Source organism: Bos indicus, chromosome X, assembly GCF_029378745.1.
Source record: "Bos indicus isolate NIAB-ARS_2022 breed Sahiwal x Tharparkar chromosome X, NIAB-ARS_B.indTharparkar_mat_pri_1.0, whole genome shotgun sequence".
Taxonomy (NCBI): domain Eukaryota; kingdom Metazoa; phylum Chordata; class Mammalia; order Artiodactyla; family Bovidae; genus Bos; species Bos indicus.
Genome location: NC_091789.1, coordinates 59647834 through 59667606, shown reverse-complemented (window position 1 = coordinate 59667606; position 19773 = coordinate 59647834). Strand labels below are relative to the sequence as shown.

Sequence of the window (19773 nt, the reverse complement as noted above, 5' to 3'; positions counted from 1 at the left end):
ATTACTTTACATTTGACTGAAGACATATCAGTATTCCCTTACATAATAGATCACCAGCCACAGGTGTTAATTTCTACAAAAATCCCCAGTTAATAATGTGTTAAGTTAGATGGCCTAACCTTTTTAGCACAGTACCTGGTATATAGTTCAGTTCAGTTCAGTCGCTCAGTCGTGTCCGACTCTTTGCAACCACATGAATCTCAGCACACCAGGCCTCCCTGTCCATCACCATCTCCCGGAGTTCACTCAAACTCACGTCCATCGAGTCGGTGATGCCATCCAGCCATCTCATCCTCTGTCGTCCCCTTTTCCTCCTGCCCCCAATCCCTCCCAGCATCAGAGTCTTTTCCAATGAGTCAACTCTTTGCATGAGGTAGCTATAAAGTCCTGGAGTTTCAGCTTTAGCATCATTCCTTCCAAAGAACACCCAGGGCTGATCTCCTTTAGAATGGACTGGTTGGATCTCCTTGCAGTCCAGGGGACTCTCAAGAGTCTTCTCCAACACCACAGTTCAAAAGCATCAATTCTTCGGTGCTCAGCTTTCTTCACAGTCCAACTCTCACATCCATACATGACCACTGGAAAAACCATAGCCTTGACTAGACGGACCTTTGTTGCCAAAGTAATGTCTCTGCTTTTCAATATGCTCTCTAGGTTGGTCATAACTTTCCTTCCAAGGAGTAAGCGTCTTTTAATTTCATGGCTGCAGTCACCATCTGTAGTGATTTTGGAGCCCAGAAAAATAAAGTCTGACACTGTTTCCACTGTTTCCCCATCTATTTCCCATGAAGTGATGGGACCAGATGCCATGATCTTCGTCTTCTGAATGTTGAGTTTTAAGCCAACTTTTTCACTCTCCACTTTCACCTTCATCAAGAGGCTTTTTAGTTCCTCTTCACTTGCTGCCATAAGAGTGGTGTCATCTGCATATCTGAGGTTATTGATATTTCTCCCGGCAATCTTGATTCCAGCTTGTGCTTCATCCAGCCCAGCGTTTCTCATGATGTACTCTGCATATAAGTTAAATAAGCAGGGTGACAATATACAGCCTTGACGTACTCCTTTTGCTATTTGGAACCAGTCTGTTGTTCCATGTCCAGTTCTAACTGTTGCTTCCTGACCTGCATATAGATTTCTCAAGAGGCAGGTCAGGTGGTCTGATATTCCCATCTCTTTCAGAATTTTCCACAGTTCATTATGATCCACACAGTCAAAGGCTTTGGCATAGTCAATAAATCAGAAATAGATGTTTTTCTGGAACTCTGTTGATTTTTCGATGATCCAGATGTTGGCAATTTGATCTCTGGTTCCTCTGCCTTTTCTAAAACCAGCTTGAACATCTGGAAGTTCACGGTTCACGTATTGCTGAAGCCTGGCTTGGAGAATTTTGAGCATTACTTCACTAGCGTGTGAGATGAGTGCAATTGCACAGTAGGTTGAGCATTCTTTGGCATTGCCTTTCTTTCGTATTGGAATGGAAACTGACCTTTTCCAGTCCTGTGGCCACTGCTGAGTTTTCCAAATTTGCTGGCATATTGAGTGCAGCACTTTCACAGCATCATCTTTCAGAATTTGAAATAGCTCAACTGGAATTCCATCACCTCCACTAGCTTTGTTTGTAGTGATGCTTTCTAAGGCCCACTTGACTTCACATTCCAGGATGTCTGGCTCTAGGTGAGTGATCATACCATCGTAATTATCTTGGTCATGAAGATCTTTTTTGTACAGTTCTGTGTATTCTTGCCACCTCTTCTTAATATCTTCTGCTTCTGTTAGGTCCATACCATTTCTGTCCTTTATCAAGCCCATCTTTGCATGAAATGTTCCCTTGGTATCTCTAATTTTCTTGAAGAGCTCTCTAGTCTTTCCCATTCTGTTTTCCTCTATTTCTTTGCATTGATCACTGAGGAAGGCTTTCTTATCTCTTCTTGCTATTCTTTGGAACTCTACATTCAGATGCTTATATCTTCCCTTTTCTCCTTTGCTTTTCGCTTCCCTTCTTTTCGCAGCTATTTGTAAGTCCTCCCCAGACAGCCATTTTGCTTTTTTGCATTTCTTTCCATGGGGATGGTCTTGATCCCTGTCTCCTATACAATGTCACGAACCTCATTCCATAGTTCATCAGGCACTCTATCTATCAGATCTAGTCCCTTAAATCTATTTCTCACTTCCACTGTATAATCATAAGGGATTTGATTTAGATCATACCTGAATGGTCTAGTGGTTTTCCCTACTTTCTTCCATTTCAATCTGAATTTGGCAATAAGGAGCTCATGATCTGAGCCACAGTCAGCTCCCGGTCTTGTTTTTGCTGACTGTATAGAGCTTCTCTATCTTTGGCTGCAAAGAATGTAATCAACCTGATCTTGGTTTTGACCATCTGGTGATGTCCATGTGTAGAGTCTTCTCTTGTGTTGTTGGAAGAGGGTGTTTGCTATAACCAGTGCGTTCTCTTGGCAAAACTCTATTAGCCTTTGCCTTGCTTCATTCTGTATTCCAAGGCCAGATTTGCCTGTTACTCTAGGTGTTTCTTGACTTTCTACTTTTGCCTTCCAGTCCCCTATAATGAAAAGGACATCTTTTTTGGGTGTTAGTTCTAAAAGGTCTTGTAGGTCTTCATAGAACCGTTCAACTTCAGCTTCTTCAGCGTTACTGGTTGGGGCATAGACTTGGATTACTGTGATATTGAATGGTTTGCCTTGGAAATGAACAGAGATCATTCTGTCGTTTTTGAGATTGCATCCAAGTACTGCATTTCAGACTCTTTTGTTGACCATGATGGCTACTCCATTTCTTCTAAGGGATTCCTGCCCACAGTAGTAGATATAATGGTCATCTGAGTTAAATTCACCCATTCCAGTCCATTTTAGTTCTCTGATTCCTAGAATGTTGACCTTCACTCTTGCCATCTCCTGTTTGACCACTTCCAGTTTGCCTTGATTCATGGACCGAACATTCCAGGTTCCTGTGGAATATTGCTCTTTATAGCATCGGACCTTGCTTCTATCACCAGTCACATCCATAACTGGGTATTGTTTTTGCTCTGGCTCCATCCCTTCTTTCTTTCTGGAGTTATTTCTCCACTGATCTCCAGGAGCATATTGGGCACCTACCGACCTGGGGAGTTCCTCTTTCAGTATCCTATCATTTTGCCTTTTCATACTGTTCATGGGGTTCTCAAGGCAGGAATACTGAAGTGGTTTGCCATTCCCTTCTCCAGTGGACCACATTCTGTCAGACCTCTCCACCATGACCCGCCCATCTTGGATGGCCCCACAGGGCATGGCTTAGTTTTGTTGACTTAGACAAGGCTGTGGTCCATGTTATTAGATTGACTAGTTTTCTGTGATTATGGTTTCAGTGTGTCTGCCCTCTGATGCCCTCTCGCAACAACTACCGTATTACTTGGGTTTCTCTTACCTTGGACATGGGGTAATCTCTTCACGGCTGATATAGTAGGCATTCAGAAATATTAGCAAACTTCCCTTCTTTTTATTCTAATGAACATTGTTGGAACCATATCAAGAAATTTGAGAATAGAAATAGAGAACCCAACATACCAGGAAAAAATGTAGAATTTACTGAATCTAAGACACAAAATCACATACAGAATGGTGGATCAGGATGAAATGCTTCAGGAAGCCAGGAAAGAAGCATAATACAGAGGACAGAATGTGTGACAATATGTACACAGTCAATTATACCATCAAAACAAAGATTAGAGTGTTGAAAGTTCATTTGGAGGTAGGCACTGTATTTCTTTTAAATGGAAATCATCAAATGTTTTATATAAAATTTTGTTTTCCCAGGTTCGATGCATGAGACAGGGTGCTTAGGGCTGGTGCACTGGGATGACCCTGAGGGGTGGGAATGGGGAGGAAGGTGGGAGGGGGCTTCAGGATGGGGAACACGTGTACACCCGTGGCAGATTCATGTTGATGTATGGCAAAACCAATACAATATTGTAAAGTAATTAGCCTCCAATTAAAATAAATAAATTTATATTAAAAAAATAAAAATAAAGATCTCTATTCCTGTCCAACATCCGTGGTTTTCAAAGAAATGCAAATTAAGATGAGATATCTTTTTTTGCCTTGGAAATAAATGATTAATGCAATGGAACAGATGTTCATATATTGCTGGAGTGTGTGTGTATATATGTTATACAGCCTTTCCTGGAAGTTTAATGGTGATTATTTAGTACTTACCTGTCAGACACTGGTTTAAGTTCTTTGCATGTATATTTAAGCATCACAACAATCCTGTGAGATAGGCAGATGATATTGTTACTTCTTTACAAATGTAGACACTTATACACTGAGAGCTTAAGTAACTTGTTCAAAATTAGATAAATACAAAGTGGTAGATCCAGTTTTCAAATATAGGCAGTCTGGCCTCCTAACCCAACTTCTTAACCATGACACTCTTCTGGAAGGATGCAGTGCGAAAAATATAGCATAGCCCCTTCAGCTGCCTATTTAGGCTTGTGCACAAAAAGTCTCTTCTGTCTGCCTTAGTCAGAGGATCTACCATGGTCTGCATGTAACCTGAGGTAGAGAATTACTGTCTCTAATGCTTGTTCCCGAGAGAGTAATATTGACATGCTTCTGCAAGAGACTCGTGTGTGTGCATGTAAAACCAAAGCTAATACGACCTTTTCTGTCCCCTTGCACTACTGCTGAAACTGCTTTCTCTGGCTCTAAATAAAACAGTGTGTTAGTTGTTCAGTCATGCCCAACTCGTTGTGACTCCATAGACTGCAGCCCATCAGGCTCCTCTGTCTGGGATTTTCCAGGCAAGGATACTGGAGTGGGTTGCCATTTCCTTCTCCAGGAGATCTTCCTGACCCAGGGATAGAACCCGGGTCTCCTGCACTGCAGGCAGTTTACCAACTGAGCTATGAGGGAAGCCTCAAATAAAACAGTGGCTGTACAGAAATATATAGACACCAGAGGTCAGGCCTGAGCTTGGAGTTTAGAGTTGCAAGGCTGGAGCAGCCTGTAGCTAGGAGATAGGAAGCTGTATATCCAAGAATGTGTATGGATTCTCTTCATTAAAACAGAGTTTTAAACAAGAAGACATTGTATTTGAGTAGTAGACTTATTGGTACATTTTCTTTCTGTATTTTATAGGTTTTTTAATATGGGCTTATATTGCTTTTATAACTAGGAAAAAAGCACCATTTAAAAAGATATGAGAAATATTGAACTAAGACATAAAAGAATCATATCACTCTATTGAAATGTCTAGCATAAGCTCAGTATAAATGTAACATACACAGAATCTGTCCTAGGCTAAATTACATGTTTTTCAAATTGGCCCTAGGTGCCCCTCTACCCTCTCTCTGTCTTTTCTCTAGCCTTCCGCCTTCCCAGTCTGGTCTGCCTTTCACAGATTAGATGCACACTACTTCTCTTATATATGGATCATTTCCTCTTACAGGGAAACAAATTTACTCCAAGGTGTAGGTGACTGGGTTACCCATCTTCCTGAGGGAGATGGGAATAAGTATGTGTTTTAAGAGTAGAGCTCTTGGGACTTCCTTGGCAATCCAGTGGTTAAGACTCTTGTCTTCCAATGCAGGGGAAGGTTCAGTTCCTGGTCAGGGAATTAAGAATTGACATAATGCAGGGTGCAGCCAAAAATTTTTTAAAAGAGTAGAATTCTGGAAGAATTCTCTGTTAATAACCCAGTTGTTGGACTGGAGCCAATTTTTCTTTTTCTTTTTTTTTTCTAGTTACAAATTTTAATCAAATTTATGCTACTTTTTAAGATTAACTTTGGGAATATCTATCTAATAAAATTTTGACTTAAGTATAAACAAAGACTTTTTGAAAGGGGAAAAAAGGACTAGAGAGCCTGTGGGGAAATAGAGGAGATGTTTTAATGACATTGCTTCAATGACTCTCACAGATGCATTTCAAATCTATCATGGGATTGGATAGAAGCAAATAAAATGATTCTTTGGGTTTTATTTTTTAGTAATATTGTAATATATATAAAATTTTTCCTAACTATTAAATTTTAGAGTTAAAGTTATCCTTTTGTTAAACTCAAGAAATAAGGTTCCAGGATAAGTACTGTTGAGCTCTATAATTTGGTGGCTTGCCACATTAATACTTATTACTGTTTTCATATCCATATCTGGTCTAGTTCTATCATTGTTTTATCTGTGAAGTTTAAGATTATACATTTTAGACACCTGGACTATAACATTTCTAACACATTTCATATTCAATTCTTTCAGTTTTTTTCAATTTTAGGGTATGCCTTTTAATGTAAGAGTATCGAGCTAGAATATAGCCTTTCTAATGTAAGAAAGAGTATAAAGCCAGAATATAGACAGTCATATTTTTATTTTCTTCCATTCAGGAAGATTCCTGACCAGACATGGGTACAGTGTGATGAGTGTCTGAAATGGAGGAGGCTTCCTGGCAAGGTTGATCCATCCACATTACCTGCAAGATGGTTTTGCTACTATAATTCCCACCCAAAGTACAGGTAAGGTTAAGACTCAGTATTATGCCAGAGATAAGTCCTGATTTGTCTCTGTTCTAAAACACTTTTCATCTCAAGTCCACACTCTTCAGCCTGGCATTCAGGCCCCTGTGCTAACTGGTCTTTACCTATTCATTGTATGTTAACACAGGCCTTCTGCTTTAGCAGGCCTGTGGCTTCACTCTTCCCTACACATGTGCATGTATTCCCTTCTCCATGACTTGATACTGTCATTCCACTTGCTTAGAGTGACTTTCTTTATTCCATCTGGTCATATCGTCTGGGAAGCAGAAATATTTTGTGTGATACTTCTCCTGTTGACAGTAATTTACAGTGATTTTACTCTGGCTGTCTGTAGTATTTAATTCTTCACATTTGCTCACGTACTGTTTGAATTTGGGGGATGTTTTTCATGTGTATACATTTGGGCTCTTCAAGAGATTGTAAACTATTTGAGAACAAGGGATTTATATTTCAGGTTGAAGTGACAATTTTATTCATATGCTTCTTATACTTGAATCTGTTGAAGTACATTCAATTTAGATTGTTTACATGTCTGTCTTTCTAATATTCCATCGCTCAGACGGGAAAGAGGTGGGAGGGGGGTTCAGGATGGGGAACACGTGTACACTCGTGGCGGATTCATGTTGATGTGTGGCAGAACCAATACAATATTGTAAAGTAATTAGCCTCCAATTAAAATAAATAAATTTAAATTTTAAAAAAAGAGAGAATCCACCTGCAATGCAAGACACCTGGGTTTGATCCCTGCTTTGGAAGAATCCCCCAGAGAAGGAAATGGCAACCCACTCCAGTATTCTTGCCTGGAGAATTCCATGCATAGAGGAGCCTGGTGGGCTACAGTCCATGGGATTGAAAAGAATTGGACACGACTGAGTGATTAACACTTTAACTTTCATCTGTTCCTTGAAGCAGCTAACATCTAGATTTGTTGTTGTTCAGTCGCTCAATCATGTCTGATTCTCTGTGACCCCATGGACTGCAGCATGCCAGGCTTCCCTGTCCTTTATCATCTCCTGGAGCTTGCTCAAACTCATATCCATTGAGTCGGTGATGCCATCCAGCCATCTTGTCCTCTGATGTCCCCTTCTCCTCCTGCCTTTTATCTTTCCCAGCATCAGGGTCTTTTTCCAATGAATCGCCTCCTCACATCAGGTGAGCAAAGTATTGGAGTTTCAGCTTCAGCATCAGTCCTTCCAAAGAAATCCCAGGGTTGATCTCCTTCAGAATGGACTGGTTGGATCTCCTTGCAGTCCAAGGGACTCTCAAGAGTTTTATCCTACACCACAGTTCAAAAGCATCAGTTCTTTAGTGCTCAGTCTTCTTTATTGTCCAAACTCTCACATCATGGACATCATTTCAATTTAACAAATATTTTTATATGACTCAGTAACATAGGTTTATAATAATAATTCAGTTTGTTTCAATTCACCTGTGACTCTCTTAACTTTTTTCTGCGGTATAAATGTTGACAGAGAAAAAGGTACTAAACCAGAGTATGCTTTTTAAGGGGAAAAAAACGTTGAAAATGGAGGAAATAAAAAATAATGAAGTCCAATTCTGTAATAAGCAAGGATTCCCCCAAAGACTAAAGATGTGCCTAAGTACCTCTTAGGGTGGTGTGATTAAAATGTAAGACTGAGAGCTTAGAAGTCTCATTTTCGAATTCTGTACATGCTGTCAGTTTATATTTAGTCCAGGAGACATAACCTTCCAGGACACTTTGCCCCCTAATAAAATGGATATAACATAGAATTTCCAGTTATTATTAGTTTCTGTTTATTTCTTTCTAGGATTGCCTTTGTCCGCCGAATACATTTTCTAGTACTTCTTTCAGCTTGTACTCCTAAAATTCTCTTCTTCATGCTTTACATATAGCAAACATCTTTTCATTTATAGAATCCTCTTTTTCTCTTCTTTGCTAGCCTCTGTTCTATTTCTTCTGCACTGTCAGCTCCCCATCCCTTTGTGCTGCTCTCTGCCATAGCCTCTGATTTTCCTCTTCAGGGATCATCACACAGTCTATGGATGTTCCTGCTTAGCCTATACCTTGGGCATTGCTTTCTGAGTACATGAGCGGTAGGAGACCTAGGTTCTAGTCTCAGTGATATTCTCTTTCTATAGAAGCCCAACCAAGTCTCCCTTGTGCTTGAATTTCACTGTGTAAAAATAGAGATTATGCTTCTCTACCATCATATGAATTTTATAGCTGTCAAGTACTTTGAGTATCTTGGGAGAAGGGTGATATATGCACCAAAAATAATGATAAGGTATGCATTGAAAAAAAGAATAGCTACCTGGTAGCCTGCCCACACATTTTGTAAGGTGGGTGCAATCTGAACTCTATAATGTTAGATGGGGCTTAATCTGCCTTGTCATACTTGTGAGGAAAATGAAGGGTGAAAGTCAAGGGCACATTTTCTTTCCAAAAGATAACTTCTTCTATGTACTGCAGGAGGTGCTCTGTTCCAGAGGAACAAGAACTCATTGATGAAGACCTGTACTTGAGCAAAGCTAAGAAACAGTTGAGTATACCTTACCCAAGATGGTGGTCTGTATCCTTTGATAGAGGAGCCTGACCCTTCCTAATAGGATGGGAATTTTGAGAAGAGAGATGATGTTTTTTAATGATTTTCCTATTCACCTCTCTGCTCTTAGAGTTCTTTATTCTTTCTAGTTATCTCCTGAATGTCTCAACTAGAGATTGGCTCTAGTTTCTCTCCCTCCCCCTCATCTTTTGATAGGGCATTTGAAATCTCTCTTTAGTAGCACAGTCCAGGAAGGAACTCTTAACTACTCGACAAGGCTCACACTGTTTCTAGTTTAGAAGGAACATTATAACCTAAATCTACAGTTCATGAGTGAACTAAATAGCACTTTTATATTCTCCTAGAGATCAAACTGTTGAGAAGAAGGAGGTATCAACAGAAAACGAGAGCCACCAGGTGAGAGATGGTCCACCCTCTTCCTTTCCTCACACAGAATTTCTCCCAACAGAGGACATAGGTTGAAGAAAGCGGCACTCTTGAAAGCTGTACAGAAATAACGAGCCATTTTTTCTGGTGGTCTTTTTTTTTTTACAGGATCTTTTGATTTTTGCTTTGATCTGCTGTTACTGATGTTCAGATCACCAAAAATGGAAGAGCCAAATCATTTATTGCCCAGACTTAGATTCAGTACTGATTCTGGGTAGTGTGAATGTCACATTCGGTGTCACAGAGTATTCAGGGTTACGTTGCATCCTCATACAGGCTGCTTCTGTTGAAAGTGTCTGGTTTTCCTCAGTCTCATTCCTTCCAGGATTCATGGGTGACTCCTTTCTGCTTTCTTCTTGGGAAGAAGGGGTGGTTCTTTGTGCCCTTTCCCCCGTCCCTGCTTTCAGGCTGGCTGGCTTTATAAAGACTCTGCTGTTTTGAATTTTCAGGAGCACTGTCTCTCGGACATGGTTGCCCAGCTCCGGACGCTGAAGGGTGCAATAAGGTTGGCCGTCCTTTCAGGGACACTCCTTTCCTGACAGCCACCATAGCACCCATTTATCTCCCCCACCCAACCTTGCCTTTCTGCATGATTTTCCTCTTGACCCTCTTTCCCAGAGATATCTGCTAGCAGCATGTTAGATTCACCTTCCACCCACTCAGTCAGGGTAGGTCAGGCTGGTGAGGATAGAGGCAATTAAATACTAATTCTCCTTCTGACACTCTACCAAGACCCAGGTGCATTAATAAACAGGTTGCAAACCCTCCTATCTTGGCTTTATAGTCTGATCTAGAGATTGGGAAATTTCCTGGGACTGCCCTGTCCTCATTCAGTTTACCTCCCCTTTATACTCCTTCACCTTCATCATTCATGCTATCTTCATAAGCTGGCTTTCCCAGAAGATCCCAGATGCATGTTTCTGTGTGTGCAGTATATGTTAGTCTCTCGCATGCATTTCTCCAAGACCAGCACAGACATTTGCTGCAGTGCTTATTCCCTCCATTCCTTCCCTCATCACAGATCTCAGAGGAGTGAAAACCCAGTCTTACACTGGGTCAAAAGAGAGAATAAGAAAGTGATTTGGGGGCCTGAGTTTGTGTTGTGGATGGGATGATTCCAGGAGCCAATAAGTGAGTTGGGGAGGTCTGTTGGTATCCAGCTGATAAGGTTATAACTGAATGTGCCTGGGGTCAGTGTTCTAGTGTACATTACTGCGCGCTGTTTGTTTTGTGTAGGAAACAGTTTCTTTTTATTTGGCCAAGTGTTTTTTCCTAGCATCAGAAGGATTGACTCATCCTTTGGTATTTGGTTTGAAATTAGGATTTTTATAAATTCTTTCCTTCTTTGCTAGGCATTCACTAATCCGCTGAAGATCCCTTCTATTCAAGATATGGATGACTTGAATAATAAGACGACTGGGTATGAGGGCACTGATAGCCCCAGCCGGCTTTCATCTGTTGGAGAAGAAAGCAGAACAACTTCTCTTCAACTTAAGCCTCTGGATTCCAGCATTTTTCAGTTTTCCAGGTGTGTAAAAGATATATATAGATTCTCTTCAGTATGAGCCTCAGGGTTTGCTTTCCTGTAAATTAAATTGGTATGGTTATAGTGTTTGCGTTTCTCCTGAAGCCTGGCATGGAATTCAGAAGGAAAAATACCATTTGGGGATTGATAGACTTGCATGTTGCTTGTACCGCCCATTTTTCAACATTGTAACTGTCATGTCAAGTCTATTTTTCTATCTTTTTGGTTCTACTTTTTTGAGGTGATCATCTGACGAATGTTCTTTTATGGATTATGTATTCCCATTATATTGGAAATTGTGTAAGTGAAGTAATGGACATGAAAACTCTTTGCAAAGAATAATGTATTATACAAATGTAAGGTAATGTTACCTGGATAAGCATTGTTTCTTTCTTTAAGTTTAGGAATATTGAAATCCTGAGGGGCCCCATAGGCCTAACACATGTTGTTGCTGCTGCTGCTGCTAAGTCGCTTCAGTCGTGTCTGACTCTGTGCGACCCCATAGACGGCAGCCCACCAGGCTCCCCCGTCCCTGGGATTCTCCAGGCAAGAACACTGGAGTGGGTTGCCATTTCCTTCTCCAATGCGTGAAAGTGAAAAGTCAAAGTGAAGTCGCTCAGTCGTATCCGACTCTTAGCGACCCCATGGACTGCAGCCGACCAGGCTCCTCCATCCATGGGATTTTCCAGGCAAGAGTACTGGAGTGGGGTGCCATTGTTGGCCACATATAAAAATAAGTATTAGAAGTTTGTGCCATTAAGTAAGCTTTGTAGTCCATTGTTTCCTAGGGTAAATTTTTTGTGTAAGTTTAGTCTTAGAATTTACTTGTTCATCGTCTAGCACCACAGCAATGTTATTTTGTTATTCCCTGGTAGCTTAGACCTGCCATCAGTGGTAAAGAATCCGCCTGCAATGTGGGAGACCTGGGTTCGATCCCTGAGTTGGAAAGATCCCCTGGAGAAGGGCATGGCAACCCACTCCAGTATTCTTGCTTGGAAGTTCCCTATGGACAGAGGAGCCTGACAGGCTACAGTCCATAGGGTCGCAAAGAGTTGGACATGACTGAGCAACTAAGCACACACAGCAATCTTTATAACAGAAATTTTCTTAAATATCAGGAATATTTGAAGCACTAAAAGGTATGACTGCCTGTGTGCTGTCGTGAGACTTGCTTTCTCCTTGCTATTGTGTTTCTCACTTCTGGCAGGGCCAAGCCATGGGGAAGGTACAGAGTTGCTCTCTAGTGGTAGGAACTTCTAGAGTCCACAAGAATATGACTGTTATATAGTAGATTGTGAAATTTTTATGAACCCTTTTCGGTTTGGATATCTTCTTAACATACTGTAGGAAAAAAGCAATGGGATATATAATAGGGGGAAATTTCTCCTGCCCCCACCTCCACCAATGTTATTGATTTCTTTCCCTCTTTCTTGCTTCTTAAGTGGGTCTTTTCAGCTTTCACCCAGACAAACATCTCTTGATGTGTGCAAGTCCCCTAGTCTTCCACAATTAAGCCCCCTAGATATTGAAAGAACCTCACATCCCCCTGAGCATGAACAAAGAGTCTCAAGAGGAAGTAGGCTATTAGGAGAAAAAGTAATAGAACTCTAAAGGAAGTAAACGAGAATCTATACAAAAGCATCAAGAATAGTTGGAAGAGAATAGCTATGCAGAAACTGATAGTTGAATTCAGTCATATTGAAGGAGCTATTTCTAAGATAGAACCATGCAGCAAAGGATTAAGGAATATAGCCTAGTTGGTCTCAGGGATTTGGTCTTAATTCTACTGTTTCATCCACAGTTATTCAACTCCCATCTTAGGTTGGGAGGGGTATAGAGAAAAGTGTTGTGGTTTTGTTAAGCATGTTGTTAGCTCTCTACATTGATCTCCTTGAGGTGGTCATGCATCAAAATTGACACTGGAGTATCAGGATGTCACTGCTCTTGAAAGCTGTCCTTTCCCTGCTGTGACCACCTTTGCTTTCTCTTCAGTGTTTCTATTGATACTGTCCAGTGGATTTTGGTAACCTGAAGGAGATAACAAATGCTACCCTCTGTATGTGTGTATTTTATGAGTGCAGTATGACAGTACATCCATTGGGTGGCATACTTCATCAGTCTTAATTAGGATTTCTGTATGAGTCATTGTGGAACTGCACTATCCAGAGTTGGGTTTTAGCTCTAGAGTTCAGGTAAAATACTCTTGACTATTTATGTGTGATTTTAATTTGAGAATAATATTCCTTCAAGAGATATATGTGATAATTGATACTGCTAATGTCATGTTTTATGGAAGGTCAGTAAATGATGATTCTGTCATTTCAGGTTACACGTATAGGGAGATTCAGATTGACTGGAAACAGTCTATCTTTTTATAGAGGAAAATTAGATGCTTGAGAGTCTAATAAAATATGCAAGGTTTTCTTATAAAACTGTGTAAAGGGAATAATAGATTAGTCAAGAGTAAACAAAGATCTCCCTTGCTATCAAAACCTAAAGCTGATAAGGGTCCTTGGGTCATGTAGTACAGCTCTTTAATTCTAGATAAAATAAAGCCTACACTATCCAAGAGTGTTTTAAAATGTTCTAGTGGAGTAGGTTATAAGACCTACAAGGTGTTCCAGAGGTGTCATTGAAAACAGCTTTGTGAGTCTTCACGAATCTAGCAAAGATAGGGGAAAACCTACAGTAAAGAGTAAGTTCAGCTAGGATATAAACAAGCATAACCTTTTAGGGCAAGACAGCTTAAAGGAAATAGTCCCCTTTCTGTTCATTCATTCTATATATATTTGCTGCTGCTGCTGCTAAGTTGCTTCAGTCGTGTCCGACTCTGTGCGACCCCGTAGACGGCCTCCTACCAGGCCCCTCTGTCCCTGGGATTCTCCAGGCAAGAACACTGGAGTGGGTTGCCATTTCCTTCTCCAATGCATGAAAGGGAAAAGTGAAAGTGAAGTCACTCAGTCGTGTCCGACTCTTAGCAACCCCATGGACTTCAGCCCACCCGGCTCCTCCATCCATGGGATCTTCCAGGCAAGAGTCCTGGAGTGGGGTGCCATCGCCTTTGAGTCCTTACTATATGAAAGCAGTATTCTAAGGCAGTGATGGAATCTCAGATGAAGGAGCTTATGGTACTCAAAGTTACATATGTAAGCACCCCAGATACATGGTAGGTTTCATATGAGTGATATAAACTAAGGTCTAAAGTAGCCATAAACATATAGACAAAAAGGTGAGAATCACAGCCTGTAATTTATTTAGATATTTAGAGAACCTCTGAGTAAGCTATATTGCGTGGTAAGTTGCTTCAGCCATGTCTGACTCTTTGCAACCCCATAGAGTGTAGCCCACCAGACTCCTCTGTCTATGGGATTTTCCAGGCAAGAATACTGCAGTGGGTTGCCATTTCCTTATCCATGGGATCTTCCTGACCCAGGGATCAAACCCTTATCTCTTACATCTCCTGCATTGGCAGGCAGGTTATTTTCCACTAACGTCACCTCTGTTACTCTGAGTAAACTATATATCAAAGGCTAATTATTTCATATATTAAAAGGATAGCCAGAAAAAAATTCAAATTACATTATAATGGTGAAAAGAGAGGAGGAAAGATATCCTAATATATTTAAAGGAGTATTTGAAACAATAGACACAATGTAGAAATAGAAAAACAATTTTGCAAATGAATAAGATTGATTCAAAGGTCAGTATTAACATTTTAAAATACGATCTTTGAAAAGGAGTTCCAGAATAGCAAAATGAGTAGTGTGATGAACTCTTTTACCAACAAGTAACCATTTAACTGGGAAAAATTATTAAACAAAGCAAAACAATCATTCTTAGTTCCTGGAAATTGTCCTAGGGGCACACAGCAAGTACAGAAACATTCATTCAAGAAAATCTATTAAATCTCAGAAAGTACAGCAAAAGTCGGGCATTTAACCTGCTCTCATCTCCCTCTAAGTTTTGTTTTATGAAAACTACTCAAGAAGCTCTAATCCAGGTGGGTGTGGTCAAGAAATTGGGGGCTCCCTCTCTCCCTAGCTCCTAGTCTAGAGCTATGGTTTCACCTGGGAGGTGCAGGCCTCTGACATTTCTTATATCCTCCAGGTCTGTCTTGCTCTGTTCCAAGCAGACTCAAGAGGACTGCGCCTCTCTTCTCCCACCCAGCTTTCTCTTCCCTCATCCACAGGTAGCAGCACTCACCTAGGCACAGCTGACAAGCCTAGACTCCCGTCGCTCTACCCCCGGCTTAGTTATAGGGCAGAGGTTCATGCCTGAAGGAGCAAGCCAAAAACCATCCCAGCACTCATTTGTAAAGAAAAGGTTTCACTCTTAGAGAGTGGGCCACTGTCCCTGCTGACAACCCTGCATGGTGGCACAAAGGTTCTGCTTAGGGAGAACAGAAGGCCTGACAGATGAAGAACTCCTTAGTACTACCCAAAGGAACTGACTTTGGAACATATCATGGAGAATTCCATTCCTAAGGGCATTGTCAGACAATGAAAATCTTAGTGGGGAAAAATTAAGAACAATTGTATCATAGCTCCATGATACAAGTTACAACAAGCTAGATGACTGTGAAATCATAAGTTTGGTAATAGAGAGAAGCAAGCAAAAAGACATCCAAGCACTCCTGGGATCATAGTCAACCCTGTGGGTTAGGAAGGCTGTGTGTAAACATGAGACTACACTCATTCAGGACACAAGGTGAACTTGCAAGCAGTCCCCAAGCCTCACACAATCAAACAACAGAGAGCACAAGTTTCACTGGTACTAGATACTTAAGCACAGCCTCTAATCAAGCACTGACTGGCCCAGGGGCCACTCCTTGGAAGCCAGGCTTTAAAAGTAAAATCACAGATATCCCTGTTAGTCTGGGAAACTGCACATGCTGAAGGCTGTGCCTCGTCAGAAACGACTGGAGAGGGAAAATCCAAGCTGCTACTACCGGGCTGAATGGGGGAAGAAACGTGAATTCTTTGATCTGTGATAGTAGCCTTCAAGCCACACATACATTCAGTGGTAAAAGGTAAAACTCTAACTGGCTAAGGGGGCACAATTACGCTGACTCAGGGTAACTTCTAGATTGTTAGGTAAAAGATAAAAATCGAGAAGAAATCTGAGCAAGAATATTAGAGGCTATATATTACAGGGAAACAGTTTTCATGGAGTCACTTCAGCCAAATCACTGGAAAAAAAAATAACCCAACAAACAATAGCAACAGCCATTCAGGGAGGTGGAAATTGCTTGCTATACTATATTATCTAAAATATCGATTGTCAACAAAGAAATTATGACACATGCAAAGAAAAAAATGTGACCTGTACATGAGATGGGAGGGAAGCAGGTAATAGAAACTGCCCCTAAATAGATCCAGATGTTGAATTTAGCAAACAGAGACTTCAAAGCATCTATTATAAACATGTTCAAGGAACTAAAGGAGACCATGTTTCATCAACTGCAGAATATTAGTAAAAGGGACAGAAATTATGTTTAAAAAGAACCAAATGGAAATTCTTGAGGTAAAATGGACAATAACTAATGTGAATATTTCACTAAAGGGACTTAACAGTACATTACAATTGGCAGGAGAATCAGCAAACTTGAAAATATACCAATGACAGATTTTATAGATTATGCTTTCTGAAGAACAGAGAGAAAAAGGAATGAAGGAAAATGCCTCAGAGCCTCAGAGAAATGTAGAACACCATTAAGTGCACCAACATATACAAATTTGGAGAACATGAAAGAAAGGAGAGGGAAGAAAAGAGGTAGAAAAAATACTCAAAGAAATAATGGCTGACAACTTTCCAAGTTTGATGAAAAACATTAATTTACACATTTAAGAAGCTCAAGTAACTCAAAAGAGGATAATTGCAAAAAGATTTACAGCCATACAGTGAAAATATTGAAAGCCAAAGGCAAAGAGAATTATCTTGAAAGCAGGAAGAGAAAAATATTTGTTATGTAAAAGAGAACCCCAATAAGATTAACATCTGGCTTCTCATCAAAAACAGTGGAAACCAGGAGCAGTGGGATGACATATTCATAGTACTTAAAGAAACACTTTCAACCAGAAGTCATAAATCTGATAAAACTATTTTTAGAAAATGATGGTAAAATAAGTACATTCTTATATAAATGAAAGCTGATGGAATTTGTTTCTAGAAAAACTGCCATATAAGAAATGCTAAAGAGAGTTCTTCAGCTTGGAAGCAAGTGACACCAAATAGTAATTCAAATTTGCAGGAAAAAACAGTACTGGCAATGATAACTAAAATTTATTATAAAAAGATAATCAGTTTAGTTCAGTTCAGTTGCTCAGTCACATTTGACTCTTTGCAACCCCGTGGATTGAGCGTGCCAGGTCTCTCTGTCCATCACCAACTCCCAGAGTTGACTCAAACTCATGTCCATTGAGTCGGTGATGCTATCCAACCATCTCATCCTCTGCCATCCCCTTCTCCTCCCATCTTCAATCTTTCCCAGCATCAGGGTCTTTTCAAATGAGTCAGTTCTTTGCATCAGGTGGCCAAAGTATTGGAGTTTCAGCTTCAACATCAGTCCTTCCAATGAATATTCAGGACTGATTTCCTTTAGGATGGACTGGTTGGATCTCCTTGCAGTCCAAGGGACTCTCAAGAGTCTTCTCCAACACCACAGTTCAAAAGCATCAATTCTTCGGCGCTTAGCTTTCTTCACAGTCCAACTCTCACATCCATACGTGACCACTGGAAAAACCATAGACTTGACTAGACGGACCTTTGTTGGCAAAGTAACGTCTCTGCTTTTCAATATGCTGTCTAGGTTGGTCATAACTTTTCTTCCAAGGAGTAAGTGTCTTTTAATTTCATGGCTGCAGTCACCATCTGCAGTGATTTTGGAGCCCCCAAAAATAAAGTCTGACACTGTTTCCACAGTTTCCCCATCTATTTCCCATGAAGTGATGGGACTAGATGCCATGATCTTCGTTTTCTGAGTGTTGAGCTTTAAGCCAACTTTTTCACTCTCCACTTTTACTTTCATCATATATATAATTTTATTGTTGGGATCATCTACAGATATAAAATATTTGCCAATAACAGCATAAAAGAAGTGGGTGGGAGCAAAGCTGTATTGGAGTGAGGAAATAATACCAGATGGTAACTCCCATCCATAGTAAGAAATTAAAATTTAAAATGGAAAGATAAAGTTAATTTAACAAACTATAAATATGTCCTTGCTGTACTTTCTTCTCTTAGCTTCCTCAAAAGACATAACATTACATAAAGTTATGTATGTATAATTACATACAATAATTATAGTAATGTATTATTAGATTTGTAAATGTTAAACTAGAAAATACCCACATAACATGAAAAGAGGAACAGTAAAGGAAGAAGGAAACCATGACACATATAGAGAGCAGAAAACCAAATGCTATGCTATGCTATGCTAAGTCACTTCAGTCGTGTCTGACTCTGTGCGACCCCATAGACGGCAGCCCACCAGGCTCCCCTGTCCCTGGGATTCTCCAGGCAAGAACACTGGAGTGGGTTGCCATTTCCTTCTCCAATGCAGGAAAGTGAAAAGTGAAAGTGAAGTTGCTCAGTCGTGTCCGACTCTTAGCAGCCCCATGGACTGCAGCCTACCAGGCTCCTCCGTCCATGGGATTTTCCAGGCAAGAGTACTGGAGTGGGGTGCCATTGCCTTCTCCGAGAAAACCAAATAATGGACATCAATATCTAACATATCAATAATAACATTAAATGTGATAAGATTAAACAATCCAATCAAAAGCTGGAGATTATCCAATTGGATTTTTTCACATACACAAATATAATGTCTATATATTTTATGTTCAGAGATACAAATAGGTTGAAAGTTAAAAGATGAAAAGAGACATACCATATAAACAGCAACTATAGAGAACAAGAGTGGCTGTACTAATATCAGACAAACTAATGGACTTTAAACAGAAAATGTTACCAGATATAAAGAGGGACATTTCATATTGATAAAGTCCATTAGGAAGATACAAAAATTATACCCATATACGGACCTAACAACAGAGCCCAAAAAATGCATGAAGCAAAAGTAGACAGAACTGAAGGTAGAAATAGGCAGTTTAACAGTAACAGTTGGAAACTTCAGTATCCCACTTTCAATAATGGGTAAAAGATCAAAATAGAAGGGTTGAAGAACGCTATAAGCCAACTGGACCTGACAGATATATGCAGAACAATTCACCCCCAAACAGCATAGTAAATATTATTCTCAAGTGCCCATGGAATATTCTCCAGAATAGACCAGATATTAGACCATAAAACAAGCCTCAACAAATTTAAACGGGTTGACATCATATAAAGGATATTCTGCAACCATAGCAATTAGCAAGCAATTAGAAATCAACAACAGAAGGAAATTTGGGAAATTCACAAATATGTAGAAATTAAATACCATGCTCCAAAATTTTAAAAATGAGTAAAAGAAGAAGTCACAAGGAAAATTAGAAAATACCTTAAGATGAAAATAAAATATACAAAAAATTACAACTTGAAGCTGAAGAGGTAGAATTATTATATATTATTATATATTATATATAATATATATAATATATATATTATATAATTTCAGAGGGGAAATTTTTTTTTTGGCTTATTTTATTTTATTTTTTTTTCTGTAAAGTTGTTTATTTTTATTTTTTAATTTTATTTTATTTTTAAACTTTACATAATTGTATTAGTTTTGCCAAATATCAAAATGAATCCGCC

General features: G+C 39.8%; 1 protein-coding gene across 3 annotated transcripts in view; it reads left to right on the top strand.

The window, feature by feature from the left end:
- Nucleotides 1-19773, top strand: part of MORC4 (MORC family CW-type zinc finger 4) — a 69365-nt gene that overhangs the window by 38595 nt on the left and 10997 nt on the right. For all 3 annotated transcript variants that reach the window (XM_070784601.1, XM_070784603.1, XM_070784602.1), the window contains 4 exons: nt 6373-6501; nt 8975-9043; nt 9413-9464; nt 10847-11022. In XM_070784601.1, coding sequence (XP_070640702.1) covers nt 6373-6501; nt 8975-9043; nt 9413-9464; nt 10847-11022 — 426 coding nt within the window. The remainder of the gene's footprint in view (nt 1-6372; nt 6502-8974; nt 9044-9412; nt 9465-10846; nt 11023-19773) is intronic.